General features: G+C 36.6%; 1 protein-coding gene and 1 long non-coding RNA gene across 7 annotated transcripts in view; both read left to right on the top strand.

Annotated features, from left to right (window-relative positions):
• The window catches only part of LOC134793709 (uncharacterized), a 344,598-nt gene that overhangs the window by 23,564 nt on the left and 302,317 nt on the right, over positions 1-18,717 (top strand). The gene's annotated exons all lie outside the window — the stretch shown is intronic.
• Positions 5,096-18,717, top strand: part of LOC134793633 (uncharacterized) — a 163,367-nt gene continuing 149,745 nt past the window's right edge. For 3 of the 6 annotated variants that reach the window (XM_063765260.1, XM_063765261.1, XM_063765262.1), the window contains exons 1-2: positions 5,097-6,068; positions 6,311-6,508. In XM_063765260.1, the coding sequence (XP_063621330.1) occupies positions 5,426-6,068; positions 6,311-6,508 (841 nt within the window). In that variant the 5' untranslated portion in view covers positions 5,097-5,425. Of the gene's footprint in view, positions 6,069-6,310; positions 6,509-18,717 lie in introns of all 6 variants that reach the window. The other 3 variants (XM_063765257.1, XM_063765258.1, XM_063765263.1) reach the window with 2 other exon arrangements.

The following is an 18,717-nucleotide window of genomic DNA, read 5'->3' as shown; positions in this document are numbered from 1 at the left end:
TTAACTTAATATTGAACACACATTCACTCAACAACTAAAAAAACACAAAAAATGTTATTAAATATTATAATTAGTTAAATTACTCGAAACCACGCTGTTTAATCTCTCTCTTTTAATGGTAGGCTATAAAAATTATTATTAAATATTTGCCGTGTGCAAAATTTAAGTTATCTATCTTACGGATTGTTTTATATATTATAGGATTTGGCAACTTTTACTCAAAGGACCTCTGGGAAAAAATATAAAATGTAATATCGCTGTATTAAGTTGATAAAATATTACATTACGATACAAGTGCGAAAAATAGCAAATTCGAAACGAGTGGTGATAAATTAAAACAAGACCGGAGGGAGTGTTTTAAATCAACACGAGTGTGAGTCGAGGTACGTTGTACGATACATGTGCGAATAGGTAATTCGCAACTCGTGTCGATTTAAAACACTCCCTTCGGTCGCGATTTATCGCCACTCGTTGAGAATTTTCTTATTTTTCGTACTTGTATCCTAATGGACTGTTACAGTGCCGATTTTTTGAAGCCGTGAAGGCCTTTATTTTGAGCAAATGTACTGTATATTTTCTCAATAATAGTAGTACCCCACTACCACAGTAATACCCCAGTGGGGTAGTAGTAGGTACCCCAGAAGTTTAAATTGGTCATTTTATTATACACAATACACTAAAAGCGATTAATTTTAAAAGTAATCTTCGTAAAATTTGCGTCAATTGCGTGAAATCAATTCCTAAAGTCAACCGGGACTTTAAATCGGATGGAGGAATTAATTTAATTTTAGGGATTAATGCGTCACTTGGTGTAAATTCGTCTATTGATTGCGTTGATTGATGTGTCTAGTTGTAGTAATTGTCTATTGGTCGGATTAAGAGCCCCACTTATCAAATGAATTATCTCAAAAAATCGTTTGAAGCATCTTTTAGCACCTAAAGTTAAAAGGTAAATAAATATTTACAAATAATTATGGTAATTTGTCATGTTGCTTTTTAGAAAATAAACATATGCGCACAGCCCTGTGGGTTAAAGGGTTAGGATGTGGAGAGGGTAGAGGGAAGATACTATCAACACTTTTGACTAACGGCTCGATTCGGAAAATGAATTAGATTTCTACTAGACTTCAACAAGTTACGATATGGATAATTTAAAGATATTTGTAAGATAGATATGTCAAATTTGACGTTTCCGCGATTCTGGAGGTCCTCTTGAACGATTTCGACAAGTTATGACTTAGATATCCAAGTCACATCTAGTCGATATCTAATGTAGATCTAGTTGATCTCTAAATCGTCTCTAGATCTTGTGATTATCTCGAAATCCGAATAGGCCTGTAAGTGGCTACAATCTAATAGAATATATTTAATTAAACATTCTAAATAGCTAGCATATTTTGCTTTTGTCTTATACAATAGAAATAAACTTTGCCTAAATCGCGTTATAATAGTACGTATATAGTCAACATTTATTCTCTTGATTACCAATTAAAAAATTTAATTAACTGCCGGATTAAATCATTTTAGATATCCCTCCGATACCAAACAATTAAAAGCAATTAGGCTATTAAAATTAAGGCTTAGCCCCTTAATGGTTTGAGTCGGTGTCACGGATTCCTTGACTTTAATCAAACAGCTTGAAGTGGGTACCCAGCTGAAACCTTCTCGGGATTCTTGTGTCAAGGGTCGTTGTCAGAGATTGACGTCGCGCATTCTAAATTTGATGCTTCTGAGTCTGCTATAACTTAAATAGGTATCTTAGATTATTGATGATTGATGAACAGTTCATCAATCATCAATAATCTAAAGAGGCCCACTGATTAACAGTCCGCCGGACGGTACACTGAAAAAAAAACCTGGTACTGGTAACCAGAATCTGGTTAGCTGTACTATATTGTCTTGTTGTATATGTGACGACAGGACACTTTGTAAACATAACCAGACCATTCTTGTTAAATTAAATTTGTTAATTCTATGAAGTGTATAGTAGTGGGTATAAGACTTTTAGTAAACCCAACTAGCCGGTCTGTTAATGGTTACTAAATAATACAGTAACATATACGTTCCTGTCCTGTTGTTATAACAAGGTATTCAGTATATGTAACTGAACGATTTGTGCGGTGTACTGGTTTTATATTGTTCACGTTACCAGAACGCACTGTGCTAATGGGGCTTCTAAGCGAGCCATATGTTCACTGCAATATGTGGCCGGCAACTATTGGTGTCCTCTTACTCACATGTTAGAGAGGGACACTAATAGTTGCCGGCCACATATTGCAGTGAACATATGGCCCGTTTAGAAGTCCCTTCAGCACAATGGGTTCTGGTTACGTGAACAATATATAACCAGTACACTGCTCTTCTAGTAAATACAGACAAGTTTTTAAGCACACTTATTTTTTTTATTTTATTGATCAAATAAGTAACACAGCATTACAGTAAAACCAAGGCACTGGGACACTACAAAAGAAAAAAACATTTTGTCTCCACAAATAAAACAATAGACACAAAAATAACATACAAATTAAACATTGGATTTGGGCGACTTCGGGGACGACAGAAGTCCGCGCTTGCGATGGTGTCCTGCAGAGGCCTCGGCACGCGCACTACAAATGAACTGAAGTGCACATAGTGACGCGACTGTAGCTGGTGCACCCTCAGCGTGTAGCCAGTCTTCCGGCGGACGTACTCCACCACCTCGTCGGCCCCGGCGGAGTAATGCAGGCGAGACACGTAGAGCGCCTTACTCGGTGTCGCAACTCGTAGGCCAGAATTAACCGGCTGCGCAGTGCCACACAGAGTTTTACGAGGCGCCCTGCGTTTCCTTTCCACCAGTGTGAATCCCTCCTTATCCACATCGGTGCGGGAGGACTTTTCCATTTTCACTGTGTCAGCAACACGCAAACAACAAGCACTTATACTATACACTTGTACTAGTTTACAATAAAATTATGGACAGGATCTACGTAAATAAAACATCGACCGGCCGGAACGTAAGACGCTGGCGTAATGGCTGCCGTTCTGTGACTTGCGCAATTCCTTTCTCCGCCCCCCCGCCAGCCGCGCATACACCGTGGTGTTGGCACAACTGTTTGATTCGTTCAGACTACAATGCATTATAGTAACCACAACATAATAACTTGTAACGTGTACACTCGTATCTTTATTTTTACATATCAATAGTTAGTGTTACGATGCATATATTAAACGAGACAAACGTTTAATATTTACAACACTTGCATCTTTACATATACAACGAAATTGTAAGCAGTACTAAATTGCATTTAACTAGAATTAAACAGTGATGTTTAAAAAACAAGTTTTACACGATACAACATTTTTTGTTATTACTACCGGATTTTAGTAGCTATAACTATATTTTTAATTACTATACGTTCTGGTAGTATTGTAGAAAATTATTTTTTTCGGTGTATCGGCCTGTCAGTTGTTCGGAACTGTAAAAATTTTGTTCTAACTGACAGGCCGATACCGTCCGGCGGACTGTTAATCAGTGGGCCCCTTAAGATACTCACACAAAATTAAGAAACTTTGACTTGCAATAATTCAATCAATCAATCATTTATTTGTAAGAATACTTAATTATAGTTACATTAACTACATGTTCAAAAAAAGTAAGTGAGAATTATACCTTTATGCCGTCTTTCTCACTGAAAATTCAGGCTTACAGCTTTATACATAGGTAACAAAGTAGAGTGGGGATTCAAAAATCCCGTGAACTTGAATGACTTAAAAAAGTTGCTTTTAGACATTTTGAAATTGAACCTGAGCAATTGAGCATCTCAGATTGTTTATGCATGCGGGTGCGGCTGGTTGTATATGCGGTTTGTAATTTCTGTTCTATGCTAAATTATGCGTAATAAAAAAGGAACATTATATAAGAATAAAGCCGCTTGTTAAAAAACGCCGCGTCGTGTAGCTAGCTTTGAGAAGCCGAGGCTAGAGGCGTAGGCGCCTCATTCAGCTATTGTGTGATACTTGACCCGATTGTCTCGAGCCAGGGAATACCGACTACGAACCACACTTTTAGTATATTATCTGAATTAGCACTACATTTTACAAAAGTTATTAAAATACTCGCAACTCTCGCCAAAATTAGGGACAAATAGCTTGGTGACATGTTTAATAAAATCACCATATTATATCACTTAGAGTGATCGATTTAACAGCAATAAATAATGTGACAATATTTTTTCATGTACCTAATATTATATAATACCAGAATGTATAACTGAAGTAGTGAACAAGACTCTTTATCTACGCATTGAGTTGAGATTTTGAATACCTACAAGTTAGATGACAAAACAATGTTTTTAAATCCACCGTCTGGAGCTAGTTTGTTGATTCTAGAAACTCGGTGATTACAATTTAAAAACTATAAATTAATTTTGAATATAAATCAAACAATATTCATAAATATCTTCTTAACAAAATATTGTAAACCGAACGCATGTTTTAATTGAATAGCAAAATGAAAATTTCATAATCTAAACTCCAAAGATGTTCTTTTTATTGATATTAATTAGTAAGTATCAGCTAGTACAATATAACAAAAAATTAAAGATCCTAAGTGTAAGGAAAGCTACATACCCCGTGTTCAACTTAAGCATAACATTATGTTTATGTGCTATTTTCCTGTAAACTTTAATAATGCCGTGTTTAGGCTAAACAATTTAGCTGCTCATGTAGAAAACAAATGCTAGCAATTACGACCTGTAAGCGTATTCAAATTAACGTTTTAGTCTTACAAAGGATTTGAGAGAATGGAAAGAGTGTGGCTGGTTTTAGTATTAAATGGTTCTAAGAAAAAAAGCCTAATAGGTAATAGACGTAGGGCATAATTGTTTTCCATCGTATTTTCTCGGAAACTTTCGTATTTATCATGCTACTTCAGTCAACTTCAGGACTTTTTGTACCGAGACTGACTGAAATAACTAGCAAGACACGTTCGTACGCTTCCGTGAAAACAAAAAGAATGGATAATAATTATACACTACATCTGTACAATAGCCTAGGTCACAATGGTATAATTTTACGAATGTTGTCGTTGTTCTGTTTATGTTATCTTTTTATTCATTTCTTGTTTTGTTTTTACTCAGGATGAAGATGCCTTGTATGGATTTGAAGCTGAAGTGGCCCGAAGACGATTCCTAGATCAAAGAACCTATGGCTCAGTTACCCTCCCATTAAACATTCCTTCTCTCCTCTATTTCATAACAAACATAGAATACATTTAAAACATTCCACGGTTATTGTCTTACTCTTCTATAATTTGTGAAATCAAACCTCTATTAAGAGCGAGAAAAAACAACGTTGAGACTGTTAGATTAAGAAAAGTGGTAGATTGATACGCGCGTGAACCTCTTCGGAGGGCGCGAGAGGCCGGCGCGATGCGGTCTCACCAGGGATGTACGTAATATATCCTGCGGAAGAAGTAGTTTCCCAATCTTACGGCACACACTCGCTGCCCAGGCCCCGGCAGCGCCCCACGCTTGACGTCCTCTTCGGGCCGCCGCCGCCCGCGCCGTCCCGCGCGGACCCCCCCTTGGCCCCCAGCCCCCGGCCCCCCCGCGCCGTGTCCCTCCCCAAAACGGCGCCCCCGGAGCCTGCGGACCGCGCGCCGGCCTCGCCGACGCCCTCTATCGAGCGGCCGGCTAAGCTGCGCGAGCGCACCAAAGCGAGCAAACTGCTCAAAAAACTCGGCCGTCATGAGGACAACGAATTCGGAAAAATAGTTAGAACCCCCGCTCCTGATGAATTCGAGCTTCCCGCCCCTCTGCCGACTCCGGCTTTCTCGCGGAAGAATATATTCGACCGCGATTTCGATGCCCTGTTTGAAGTGGCGAACTCGCCACAATTCACTGCTAAGATCCGCGTCACCACTCCAGAGCCGGATCGCCGTTCTGATGTGTCAGCGGTGCACTTTCCCTCCCCGTCCGAGTCTTCACTCAGCCTTCTCCCACCGCGCCCCAACTCCGCGCCTAGTCCTTCGCCGTTTTCCTTCAGAACCTCGACGCCTTCACCATCGCCTCAACGATCGTCTTTTGAAGGTTTCGAACGAGAGTGGTTTGAAATGCCTGGCGACTGACTAACCGATCACATCCATAGCGCATGTTATTTCGCAATAATAACGGCTAAAGCTTCACTACGATCAAGTCATCTTCATTTTGGTTGTTTATCATGTGTTATGTGAGTTTTTTGTCGTATTGTTATGGTTGAATTCATATATGGCGTAGTCACGCTGATTATGTTGAGATTTATTGTAATTTCATTGATGCATTTTGATTGACAGGTTCAAATACAAAACCGAAGAAAGTTAGTTTCTTTCGAAGGCTGAGTCGTGCTAAGACCGAGTCTGACCCGATGCAGCCTCGCACAGTGATGCAGCAGCAGCAGTCCATAGACATGGCTCTGCGGGAGCTGACGCACCCCGCACACAACGAGCAGCTCAAAAACCAACAGCAAGTCACATTCAAGCTAGTCAAAACAGGTAAGTGAACGAATCATTTGACGACCGGTCTGGCCTAGTGGGTAGTGACCCTGCCTATGAAGCCGATGGTCCCGGGTTCGAATCCTGGTAAGGGCATTTATTTGTATTATAATATAGATACTTGTTCCTGAGTCATGGATGTTTTCTATGTATTTAAGTATTTATATAGTATATATATCGTTGTCTGAGTACCCACAACACAAGCCTTCTTGAGCTTACCGTGGGGCTTAGTCAATTTGTGTAAAAATGTCCTATAATATTTATTTATTTATTTTAATAATTCCTAAAAAGAAGAACTTGGCCAATACGAGTAGGTATAGGAAGCATATACTCGTATGTTACCGTAAAAACTCATTTTGATTGAAAAGTGATTGGATTTCACTAGCTTAACTGGTTTCCCGTACCGCATCAATGAAAACGCGTTTTCACTAGTTAAAACTAGTTTTTCGTGTTTAGTGAAAACTGGTTTAAACACACAATTAATAATTTGTCAAAATCCCTAAAGGCTACTCATAAAATATAGTAAGCCCTTTTCTTTTGTGCCACTAAAGAGATACTTTGTCGAATGGTAATTCGCCGAATAATAAATTCACACCAAGGCTTCAACACAACCGTTCACTGCAAATTGAAATTAATTCTCTGAAATGTTGTCACAATCCAATCGTATATTTTTAAATTCGTTAACGGTAACCTTTAACCTTATACCGGGTGTGGCCTGTAACACGAGCAAAGAATTAAAACATAGATTGTACTCCTCAAACCGTGACACTTTTGTTCAACAACTTTTAAAAATTATGAAGTATTTAGACTCCCTATTTTTCATAGAAAATAAATATTTCTTCAATGGACGCCATCGCCACGCCATATCATTGTGATTGACGTTGCTTGTCACGCCTTAAACATAACAAAATTCGCAATACATTGCATCTTAGAATAAACTTTAAAGTGTATTAAAAATCAAACCACAAATTATTTTTAAAAGTCGCTGAATAAATGTTGGTCAGTGTGAGGAGTACAGCCAACAGTTTAATTTTTTGCTCATATTACAGGCCACACCCGGTATATAGTAATTATTCAATGAGAAAAGCAAAACCTGTTTAAATAGGTCCCTGGAAATATTCAAGGCATTGAATTATTTAGAACCTATTTAATATATTGGCTTTTTACTACATAAAATTCAGTATTTTACATACATTTAAAAGCTATTGTAGAAAGCTTTCACTCTATTACTCTACTAAATTATATAAAACCATTTTACACCTCTTTGTGGATTACCATTTTTAGCAAGGCTGGACTAGAGAAAAAAAAATAATCTGCCGTTAGCAACCAATCCTTTGAACTTTTGAACTTTTCACCTAAAAGGCCGCGGTCATTATTTTAATACGCTGTTTCAAAAACGAGAATTAACTGGGTGACCTACTTTGATATGTTTTAACACTGATCTACATATATTATTTTTAAAACTATCTCAGTTGGTTTTTCTGTTTTTGTCTACTTTAGTGTATCGGAAGTCGTTAATTTGACGCTTGTTACCAAGCTTTTACTAAAAGACTAAGCCACATTTTAACCCTTTAGAATGCTATATTTTAAATATTTTATGTTAATGCAAGTTACAAGTACGTGTCTACGTGCATTTTTATAGGTACGTAATAATATTTCTCTACCAATTTCCCCAAAGGCATTATGGATACCAATCATTCATGTCCGTAGCTTAAACTAGGAGCAGAGGAGCTTTATTGAAGATATTCCTAATTTAGTAGGTAGAGAGCACGGTAACAGAGGCGGTATAATACCTACTGTACCCCGACGTCGATGCTAGATTTTAATATCAATTTCCTTGTGCAAATACGTATGTAGTAGGTAGGAATTAAAATTGAAATATTTGATCGTTTGGCTTCGAACAGGTTAACAAATGAATCAAGTCCAGATGAAAGCCGATGTCTAGAATTTACGATTCGCTTATGAACCTATGGAAATGATGTAGGTATTTACAATAGAAAAAAATACGACGTTGCAAAATACAACAATAAGAACCAAGAAACATATTTACCGAAAAGAGGTTTATAATAAACGTAGACGGCTATAAACTTAATAAAGTGTAGGTACTTAAATTCGACTACGTTATCATAACATAGGTACATACTTACCTACTGCTCATACTCATGTTCAGTCCGCAGCAGAGACGTCTGATCCTGACACTCTGTATACTTTGAAATTAATTTGCAGCTGTACGGCACCCAAAACTTCACTATTGAAACGAGATACTGCGGTAAGCGATTCATTTCAACAAATCCCAAATGTATTGAGAATACGCTCGAAAAGTTAAACAGAATTTCCGAACTATACAAAATCCATGAGCCAGTTTTGCAGCTAAAGTGCTCGATGGATTTATTAAATAAGCCAGTGTGAGGAATAAAGAACCATTTGCGGGTGAATCTTGTTTTAGTAGCGCCATACAAGCTTTCTATGTTGTAACTCCACAATAACGGTCGCACCTACATGTCGCAGTAAAAGTATAACAGTATGTACCTGCTGTTATACTTTTACTGCGGCGTCAGCGGTAAGCTAATAGTTTTGCTGACTGTATGAAACGCCCCAAAAATGATCTTACCAGATGAACAAGACTTTTATGTTAAAAATAGGTATAGGTAACAAATAATAATAAAATATCAGAAATTCTTACTCAAATCAACCAAGCCTCGTAGTAAGCTCAATAAGGCTATATATAGTAAGAACATTAACATGTAATCAAATATTAAGTGATGATTTTGAATGATAAACGTTTAGTAACGTTCATTTGGATTTGATTTGTAATATTTTACAGTTAGTATTGTGCTCAGGTTGGTGTGGTGTAAATTGTTGTTTTACTCGGTGGCAAAGTTTGTATAATCCTCGCGTCTTGAAACTTTCACGACACACTACATTACATTACATTTTTCGAAACGGTGCAGAATCTATTATTCTGCCGTAAAATGAAGTGTTTTTAGGGTTCCGTACCCAAAGGGCAAAACGGGACCCTACTACTAAGACTCCGCTGTCCGTCCGTCCGTCCGTCCGTCCGTCTGTCCCCAGGCTGTATCTCACGAACCGTGATTTCTATTGCCGCTATAACAACAAATACTAAAAAGTACGGAACCCTCGGTGGGCGAGTCCGACTCGACAAGTCCGGTTTTATTTCGCTTTCATGTTACTATACACATCGAATAATTTATATTATTATTCGTAAATATCTGTCAAATATAAAATGCCGTTGATAATAGAATATTAAAGACCTATATGTCATTTTGAAATAAATGTTTATAAAAAAAAGGGATAATATTTAACATAGGTTTAAGTTTTTAGTTACTGTTTTTACTTCAGCTGTGGAAGCGTAACCGCAGCATGACCGACGACGCCGCAAAAGCATTGTGCATCGAACCGCTTTTCGGTTTTATCCACTATAAAGCCATTCTCCATGGTAAAACTTCGTTTCAGCACTATCGGTAGCGGCTTTTTCGCATAAGCCACACACAGGAACTTAAGTTCCTAGGTGAATACGTCTGAATTCATATAAAAGGACTTAGAGGGCTTAGAGTATCAGCGCACAGATTATTTTTTGTACGAGTTACGCTACTGGAACTCCTTTTGCAAACATAATAGGTACCATTGACTCTGCCCTCCTAAGCTAAAAGGCAGTTTTTCGACATTTTGCCAAAATTGACTTTTTGTGATATTCGTAATGTAGAGATCGAGATGCATCGACCACTTTGGCCCGTTTTCCGATAAGTGGCTTAGTTTTCGAGAAAAATATCGTAAAAAGACCGTATTTGCACTAATTTTCTAAGCGTTCCTAGTCTAAAAAGCGACTATTTGACAAAGCCAGGCTAAAACAACGTATATGCAGCTATACGTTTTTTTACGCTCTGGTTTGCGTAAAATCTTATCCACCATGTCTAGCCTAAAATAACGTATAAGCCAAAAACTAGGCTAAAAATACGTAAAAGACGCTATACGCGCTTTAAGATTAGGATCTTTAGCAAAATTTTAGATCTGATACTAGTCTAAAAAATCGTATAGTATTTTTTTTTGTTTAAATGTCTCATACGTCATTTAAGCCTAGTATCACTTAACTTTTTTACGTCACCATAATAGTCTTTAGAAACGTATAAATGTTATACGTTCTTCTTATTTTGTATGGACGTCGTATTAAACGCTAACAAACTTTTATAATGGTTGAAAGTGCGTCTAACTAGTCTATAACGCAGTATATGCTCCAACCTTCGTCATGCTCCCCGCGCGCCGAAAGACACCCTTATGCTAAGTAAAAGCCGTCAGCCGCAAGCGCAGGCTTGTGGCTGCCGGTATGCGAGCGGAGGTGGCATTTTGCGCGCGAAATATTGACCGAACGCCAAAGTAAGAAAAATACTTTATTATTACATTACCATCATATGTTATCAATAATATGTAGTGTTTACAATCAGTACCTTCGAGTATTATCATTTTTATCATGGTATATACTTTAAAATTGCCTCGCAAATACTTACGCTCGACAGCAAATACGTCTTTCTAGCGTAGTTTGTGATGATGAAATTGTTCATACGTACTTTTCTACAGCAAACGTTGTTTAAGTTTTATTTTTTCATTCGACGGTTTGACTGCTTTTATTTAAATAAAATCAAATTTATATTAGAGCTAATTGTATCGGGTTTAATTCCCTATAAGCCAAGTAGGTATTTGACATTACGATGAGTTTAAATCTTATTCAAAAATGTTTTAAAGGGAAATTTAATGAGAATTCTTATGGACAGAATAACATTTTCCGCCTAAGTATTTAGATAACCAGGACAAAGGACCATGGGCATCTTTGTATGGAACCTGGGTCCATCCAAAAACCAACTGAGAGTTATATATATATTAGGCCATTAAATACCTAAGTGGGTTTTATAAAAAAACAATATGTATCTTAAAATAAGTTGGTATGTTTGTGTATTAGGTAATAGTTGTATGTTAAAATAGTAAAAGCTATGAGTTTGTAATCTAATAGAAAAATAATTTTATTAAAATTTGAATCTGATTTTTAATTAGGTACAACCGCTAAAATGCGTTTTAGAATTAAATAAATGACAGAGTATGTGCAGGAATTAATACGAGTTTAATTTTATTGCTAATGTAGACTACACAACTCGCTAACGTCTTACCGTGCGATGAAACTCTCGATGATTCGATGCCTATTGATAACAAACTAAAATAACTATTAGAGATGCCACGAATTCGGTAAAACATTATGTATTATTGTGAGTTACGTGTATGCGAAAACTGCTCACCTACAAAGATAGATGGTTGCTAAGATTTAAGTCAGCAGCAAGCTGGGATCTCCATACAAACGTAGTTACGCTCTCATTTTAAAACGATTAGGTAGATTGCTCTAAAACTTTGTACTCACTAAAGGATAAGGTATATCTATGCCTGTAATTAATGTGCAGCTTCAGATACCATAATAAAAAAAATACAGCGAATATAAGTTTTTCATACAAAACTTATTTTTCCTCTATTTCATTAGTTTTGTTGGAATATAAACTAATTAGGTACTGGTATAGATATACCTTATGTTATTGTATGTGCAATTTATTACAATACAACACGTTGTTTTAAAATGAGTACGAATCTCCGTTTTTATGGGAAGTAATAATTCGGCTGAGCTTATTGCGGACTCTTTTAAGTTTCGTTGCTCATGCTCATTAGAAGTACATGTAATGTCATTAGTAGAGTCGAGTAAATCTAGCCTATGATACAAATAAAATCAGAAAGACTGTACACATTAAAAATTTGTACATATTATGGGTTATTCCCACCAGTTAGGTATCTACCACCAAGTTGTTACCAGTGGTAACTACTGGGAATTTATTTCCCACCTTTCTTCCCAGTAGCTACCACCAACTCAGTTTTGTGGTTATTACTGGGAAGTTTTTTTTCAGTAGTTACCACTGGTAAATGGTGGGATTTTTTCCCTAGTAGTTACCATCAACATTTTTTTTACAGTACAATTTAAATGTCTTTTATTATATGAACAAAAAACACTATACTACTAAGCTTTTATTAAAAAAACGAGGTCCAGCGATTATTTTTGGATTATAATCTTAATTACCATACAAAATTAACATATAAATCGGGTTATTCCCACTAGTTACCATCAAGTTGTTATAGTTAAATAGTAATAAAAACAGTATAAGTAGAATACTATAAAAATAGAGGCTTTATTGAACCCTAACAAAATTGTAGTAACTACTGGGGAAAAAATCCAACCTTTTACCAGTGGTAACTACTGGGAAACAAATCCCATTAGTTACCACTGGTAACAACTTGATGGTAACTAGCGGGAATAACCCAATTTATGTGTTAATTTTGTATGGTAATTAAGATTATAATCCAAAAAGTAATCGCTGGATCTCGTTTTTTTAATAATAGCCTAGTAGTATGGCGTTTTTTGTTCGTATATAAATAAACATTTAAACTACGTGTCTATTTTTTATTCCCATTTCTTCCATAAATACTAATCTATAAAACCGTATATTCGGTGTTTTTGGTGGTATACGTTTTTTTATACTAGCACGCTAGTCGAAAATCTGGACAAAATCTTAATTTTTCCTAGTATACTAACCAAAAAGGCCGAATAGCTGCTATAAGGTCTTTTAACTTAGGATTTCAAGTGGGAATTATTCATTGTTACTAAGCAAAAAGGCAGCATGTGACATATACGGCGTTTTTACCTAGTTTCTACTTCGTAACTGAGTTAGAACGCCGCATAACGCATGTTTACCGCCTTCTTGACTAGTACGACCTACACATTTTTAAGCTTAATACTAATCTAAAGTGTTTTTTATAAAATTAAAAAAAACTGAGCTGTTTAGAAACATACTATAAATACCTAAAATAAGTACATATATATACCTACCACATACAAAAAGAAAAAACGGAAAAAGTTTTTCCGTTTCGTAGAAATTCAAGAAAGATGTTTGGGTTGGTTTTTTGCGATTATCTCGAAACTAGCTTTTGTCGAAAAACTGCCTTTTAGACTAGGACGGCAGGACTGGGGTGACTTTCAAATGCAGGGGCGACTTTTAAATTCTAGTTTTAAGCCATAATATATACAGGGTGTCCCATAAGTGACACGTCACAGTGACACGTCACAGTGACACTGTAGGTAGACTAAGCCAAGAGGACCCAAACCAACTTAACATGACCCCAGTAAAAGTGGCACGGTTTTTGAGTTATTGCCAAATAAAGGTTTTTCATGAATTTTGACCGTTTTTAACATTGTTAGTGCCAGTGTGCACTCGGAAAGGTCTCGAAGTTGTTTTTTTTTATGTGTACGGCATCACGAATAGTTAATTAAGATAACAAAATAGGTATTTTATCGATAAACAATGTAAAATGCAAAAAAGTACTGGTTTCATCTTGAATTAAATTCACAGCGAAACATTAATTTCGACTTTGACCACCTGTCGTGAAAAAAATTTACTAGAAAAGTAATGAGCAAATAACGTCAAAATATTGAGCATGTTATGCAGATTCAGAAATGGTATAACAAATGTACCTTCCTACAATAAAATAGGAATTGTTAACATCTTTCGAAACCCTCATAAAAAATAAGTGGAAACTAGGAACTCTGCAATCCGTTGCAACTTTTAGTAAAAATAACGATTTATGTTGAGATATCTAATTCTGGATTCAGAAATTAAAAAAAAAACGCCTATCCAGTATTTGCCGAATGCTTAAAAGAAAGAGATGGAAAATGGTTATGTCCCTTTTAAAGGATATCATTGAGTTGATAAAGGTTCAAAGAATAATACAGGTTGAAGTTTGAAAGGGTAGGGTGAAATAATTTTACAATAGGTGATCGAATTGCTTTTCTCCGGCTCGTATGCATGCTTGACACCGTCTTGTAAAACTTCAAGTTAATTTTCTTAAATTAATTTCGGATATGTTTCGTGCTGCCTCGAACATGCCGTCGTAGTTCCTCTTGGGACCTTATTGGGTTGGAGTAAAATTTTTAAGTATCCCCAATAAAAACTTCTAATTGATTTAGGTCCGGGGAACGTTAGGCCATGCCACTGGTACCAGTCGGCCGATCCATCTTCTGGAGCTGGAACCACAGCAAGATGGCTGCCCAGAACACTACGCTCGCGATGTCCGCGACTACCTCACGCAGAAATTCCCAGATGGATCAGCCGATTGGGACCAGTGGCATAGCCGCCGCGTTCCCCGGACCTAAACCCATTAGATTTTTTCATTGGGGATGCTTAAAATGCTTAAAAGATAGAGTTTACTCCGTGACAATAAGGTCCCAAGAGGAACTACGGCGGCGCATGTTCGAGGCGGCACGAAACATATCCGAAATTAATTTAAGGACATTAACTTGAAGTTTTACAAGACGGTGCCAAGCGTGCATACGAGCCGGGGAAAACAATTCGAGCACCTATTCTAAACAAAAATACTTAAAAAAAATTATTAAACTTCAACCTGCAGTATTTTATTTTCTTTGAACCTTTATCAACTCAATGATATCCTTAAAAAGGCACATAACCATTTTCCATCTCTTTCTTTTAAGCATTCGGCAAATACTGAATAGGCGTTTTTCTTTTTAATTTCTGAATCCAGAATTAGATATCTCAACATAAATCGTTATTTTTACTAAAAGTAGCAACGGATTGCAGAGTTCCTTTTCACTTATTTTTTATGAGGCTTTCGAAAGATGATAATAATTCCTATTTTATTGCAGGAAGGTACATGTGTTATACCATTTTTGAATCTGCATAACATGCTTAATATTTTGACGTTATTTGCTCATTACTTTTCTAGTAATTTTTTTTTTCACGACAAGTGGTCAAATTCGAAATTAATGTTTCGCTGTGAATTTAATTCAAGATTAAACCAGTAATTACTTGCATTTTACATTGTTTATCGATAAAATACCTGTTTTGTTATCTTAAATAACTATTCATGATGCCGTGCACATAAAAAAAACTAACTTCTAGACCTTTCCGAGTGCACCCGGGCACTAACAATGTTAAAAACGGTCAAAATTCATGAAAAACCTTAATTTGGCAATAACTCAAAAACCGTGCCACATTTACTGGGGTCATGTTAAGTTGGTTTGGTTCCTCTTGGCCTGGTCTACCTCCAGTGTCACTTATGGGACACCCTGTATTTATGCGAGATTTTTTACAGTAGATGAATATGGATATATAGTAATCTAACTAGTTACAGGAACATTTTCAGTAAATATTGAATAATGGTAATTCTATGGCCGTTTTAAATCTATCAAAGTAGCCCCAAATTTTCCAAAGTCACCCCGGTCTACGGTATTTCATAAAACTACGCAATATCGTTGTATAAATTTTTACAGTGGTGATACTTCATCGTGATGATGGTGATGATTATATTCATCAATGTCATAAGTCTTTTTAATTTCGTGGCTTATATGTTAAGTTATGTTACGTGTTGTTTTCTTCTTTTATTTTTTGCCCCGAATAAACGCTCTCTACTCAATAAGAGTAACTCTCTATTCTCTAATTTTCAGTTGATGAAATATTTTTTAACAGGGTGACTCTAATCGGAATCCATGGTTACTTGTTGACTTATCTGGATGTGGCATATGTCCGACCCACTGTTACGAGTATTTGTATGCCTACGCCGATGTATTAGAACAGCGTAGCTGAATCGTATAGATTAGTTTACCTTACGTTTTTTGTGAAATTATTGATAGGTACTTACAATAAATTAGTAAATATACCTACAAAAAATACGGCATTAAAATCATACTACATCCTACGTATCGTAAGCATGTTTTAAGACGTAAGTACCTAACAGCGCCATCTATGAAGTAATTCACCCATAGATACATAAAGATGGACAGACTCCGAAAAATTTACATTCTCAGAAAAATACTTCTACCTACTTACTATTTTAAAATCTATGTTACTCACCTGATGAGAAAACAATGGTCTAAAATTACCTATACCTACCTAAACTTATTTAGAACGTAATACGTAATAAAAAAATCTTGTCTGATTTTAGTAAGAGTAGGGGCATTAAATTGCTCGTTGTTTATGGAGTTAGAAAAACATATTACGGTTCACGACTTAAATGTCACCCTGTATATTAACGTAAATCATAAAGTAAACTTTTTCAATAAGCTTTGTATTTCATTGCTAAATACTAGGGTGAAAAAACGTACCCTCTGTAAACTTAGGGATTCGTTCCCTCCTTTTTCGTAAATTATGCGTTAAAAGAGTTTTTTCCCGGTTCGCAAATGGCGAAGAGCTGTGTTTGCCCCTCACATTAACAATCAACGGATCCTTTCTCTTCATACGACGGGGTTCTATTACCTAATGGAAATATTAGAAGTAAAAGCACTAAATATATTTATGAACAAAAATAGGGACATTACTAAGTACGTAACGGTCGGTTGTATCTATATACCTTAGATAGTTTATTGCACGCAACTAGTCTGTAAGCTTAAGACGTATTCAGAAATCCATACGGTTAAATACCTACATATGCGTGATTTCTTAACCATTATTGTATCAAGACATATTTGATAACTGCCACTATTTGGTACATGTGTTGCCAAAAATGTATGAGGTCGTGCCGCTCACGCATCGGCCTCCACAGTCACCAAACCCGTTGTCTAAACAGCAATGCATAAATCGCCTACAATAGATGCAAAGGTGGTACAAAAAGCGCAAAAAGATTGAGCCTCAAGCTTAGCTATAATCTAACACTAAGTTTGCTTTGTTTCGATTTAAAATAGGTAATTGGGTTCCTCATTAATTATTAATTTGTACGACATTTACTACATTATTACATAAATAGGCACTAAAATACCGTCCTTTGCATAGTTTGCATACTACGTGCATAATAAATTATTATAATAGCTCACTACATCCGGTCAACACCGCGTGTTCAACCAACTGCCGTATTCGAACTTCAAGATATTCACAAGAGACGATACGTACTAGATCCATTCTAGATACGTTATAGTTTAGATAATTAATAATTATCAACTAGTTCTCTTTTGCAGCGCAATTCGGGCAACCAATGTCACTTTTACGTTAGATAGAGTAAGATATCTATTAGATGTGAATTGGATCTCTAAGTCATATCCTGTAGAAATCGTTCAACAGTATCTCCAGAATCGCGCAAATGCCAAATTTAACAGGTTAGATCTTAAACATATCGTTAGCAAAACCCTCGGTTTCTCCGAAGAGGTCCCCGAATCGTAGCCAGTTCACCGACGCGGGTAGGTCTACATCGGGTCCCATGAGGGCCTTGTAGAACCGCCCGTGTAGCTGCTTATCCTTCCATATCGCCTTGCGGTCCTCGGTGCTTAGTACTACAGATTTGCGCCAGTTCTCGTTCGCCAAGGAGAGCGGCGTGAGGCCCCTGTCAGCTGCCACCACATCACGGTGCATCCCACACTCGTTGTTGAGAAAATAATTCCTGAGATTGTACACCTCACGGTTGTGATATTATTATTATAGTTATTTATTATACAACAAGTTACAACTTTATTGTAAGGACAATGCTCCACAAAACTACAGTTTGTTTGACTGTGGAGTCTCACTATACTATACTTAATAAAATTTAAATATTATAATAGGTTTACATTGGGAGTTAAAATACTTAGGTAAGTATGTCATGAATACTCTGTAGGGTAACACATCCCCTATAGAGTATTCAGGAGATACCTTTTTAGACTATTTTTAAGTATACTTTTTTTGGGCTCTTTGACTATGTCCGCGGGCAAGTATATTATTTTTAGTGCACCACAAAGAGAATTAATTGAACTGGCCTTTGTACTGCCTGTCCTGTGCCATAAATTGTGTTTGCTTTGTACAATAATAAGTTTATACATATACATACATACATTAATGAAATAAATCAATACAAGTAAGAGAGACGACGGGTAACAATAGAGGTAATATTTTGTGCAAAGTATTTTATACATGTTATTCAAATTACTGCCTAACCAATTATTGATACATTCATACTTCTAAAAGCAAACTACCTGCAAAGTATTGTCAGGGGGGTGTCACTACGCAGTTTAGGTACATTTGGCCGGCGGGCCTCCCGGGCAGGGCAGGCGTATGGCAGTGGGCTGCCGCTCGACCGCACGATAGTCGTGTCACGTGGCGTTCGCGCAAAGAAGATTCACGGTTCGTGCGCGG

The sequence above is a fragment of the Cydia splendana genome, chromosome 9 (genome assembly GCF_910591565.1).
Source record: "Cydia splendana chromosome 9, ilCydSple1.2, whole genome shotgun sequence".
Lineage (NCBI taxonomy): Eukaryota > Metazoa > Arthropoda > Insecta > Lepidoptera > Tortricidae > Cydia > Cydia splendana.
Note: the sequence above shows the minus strand (reverse complement) of the source record. Positions and strands in the feature narration are given on the sequence as shown.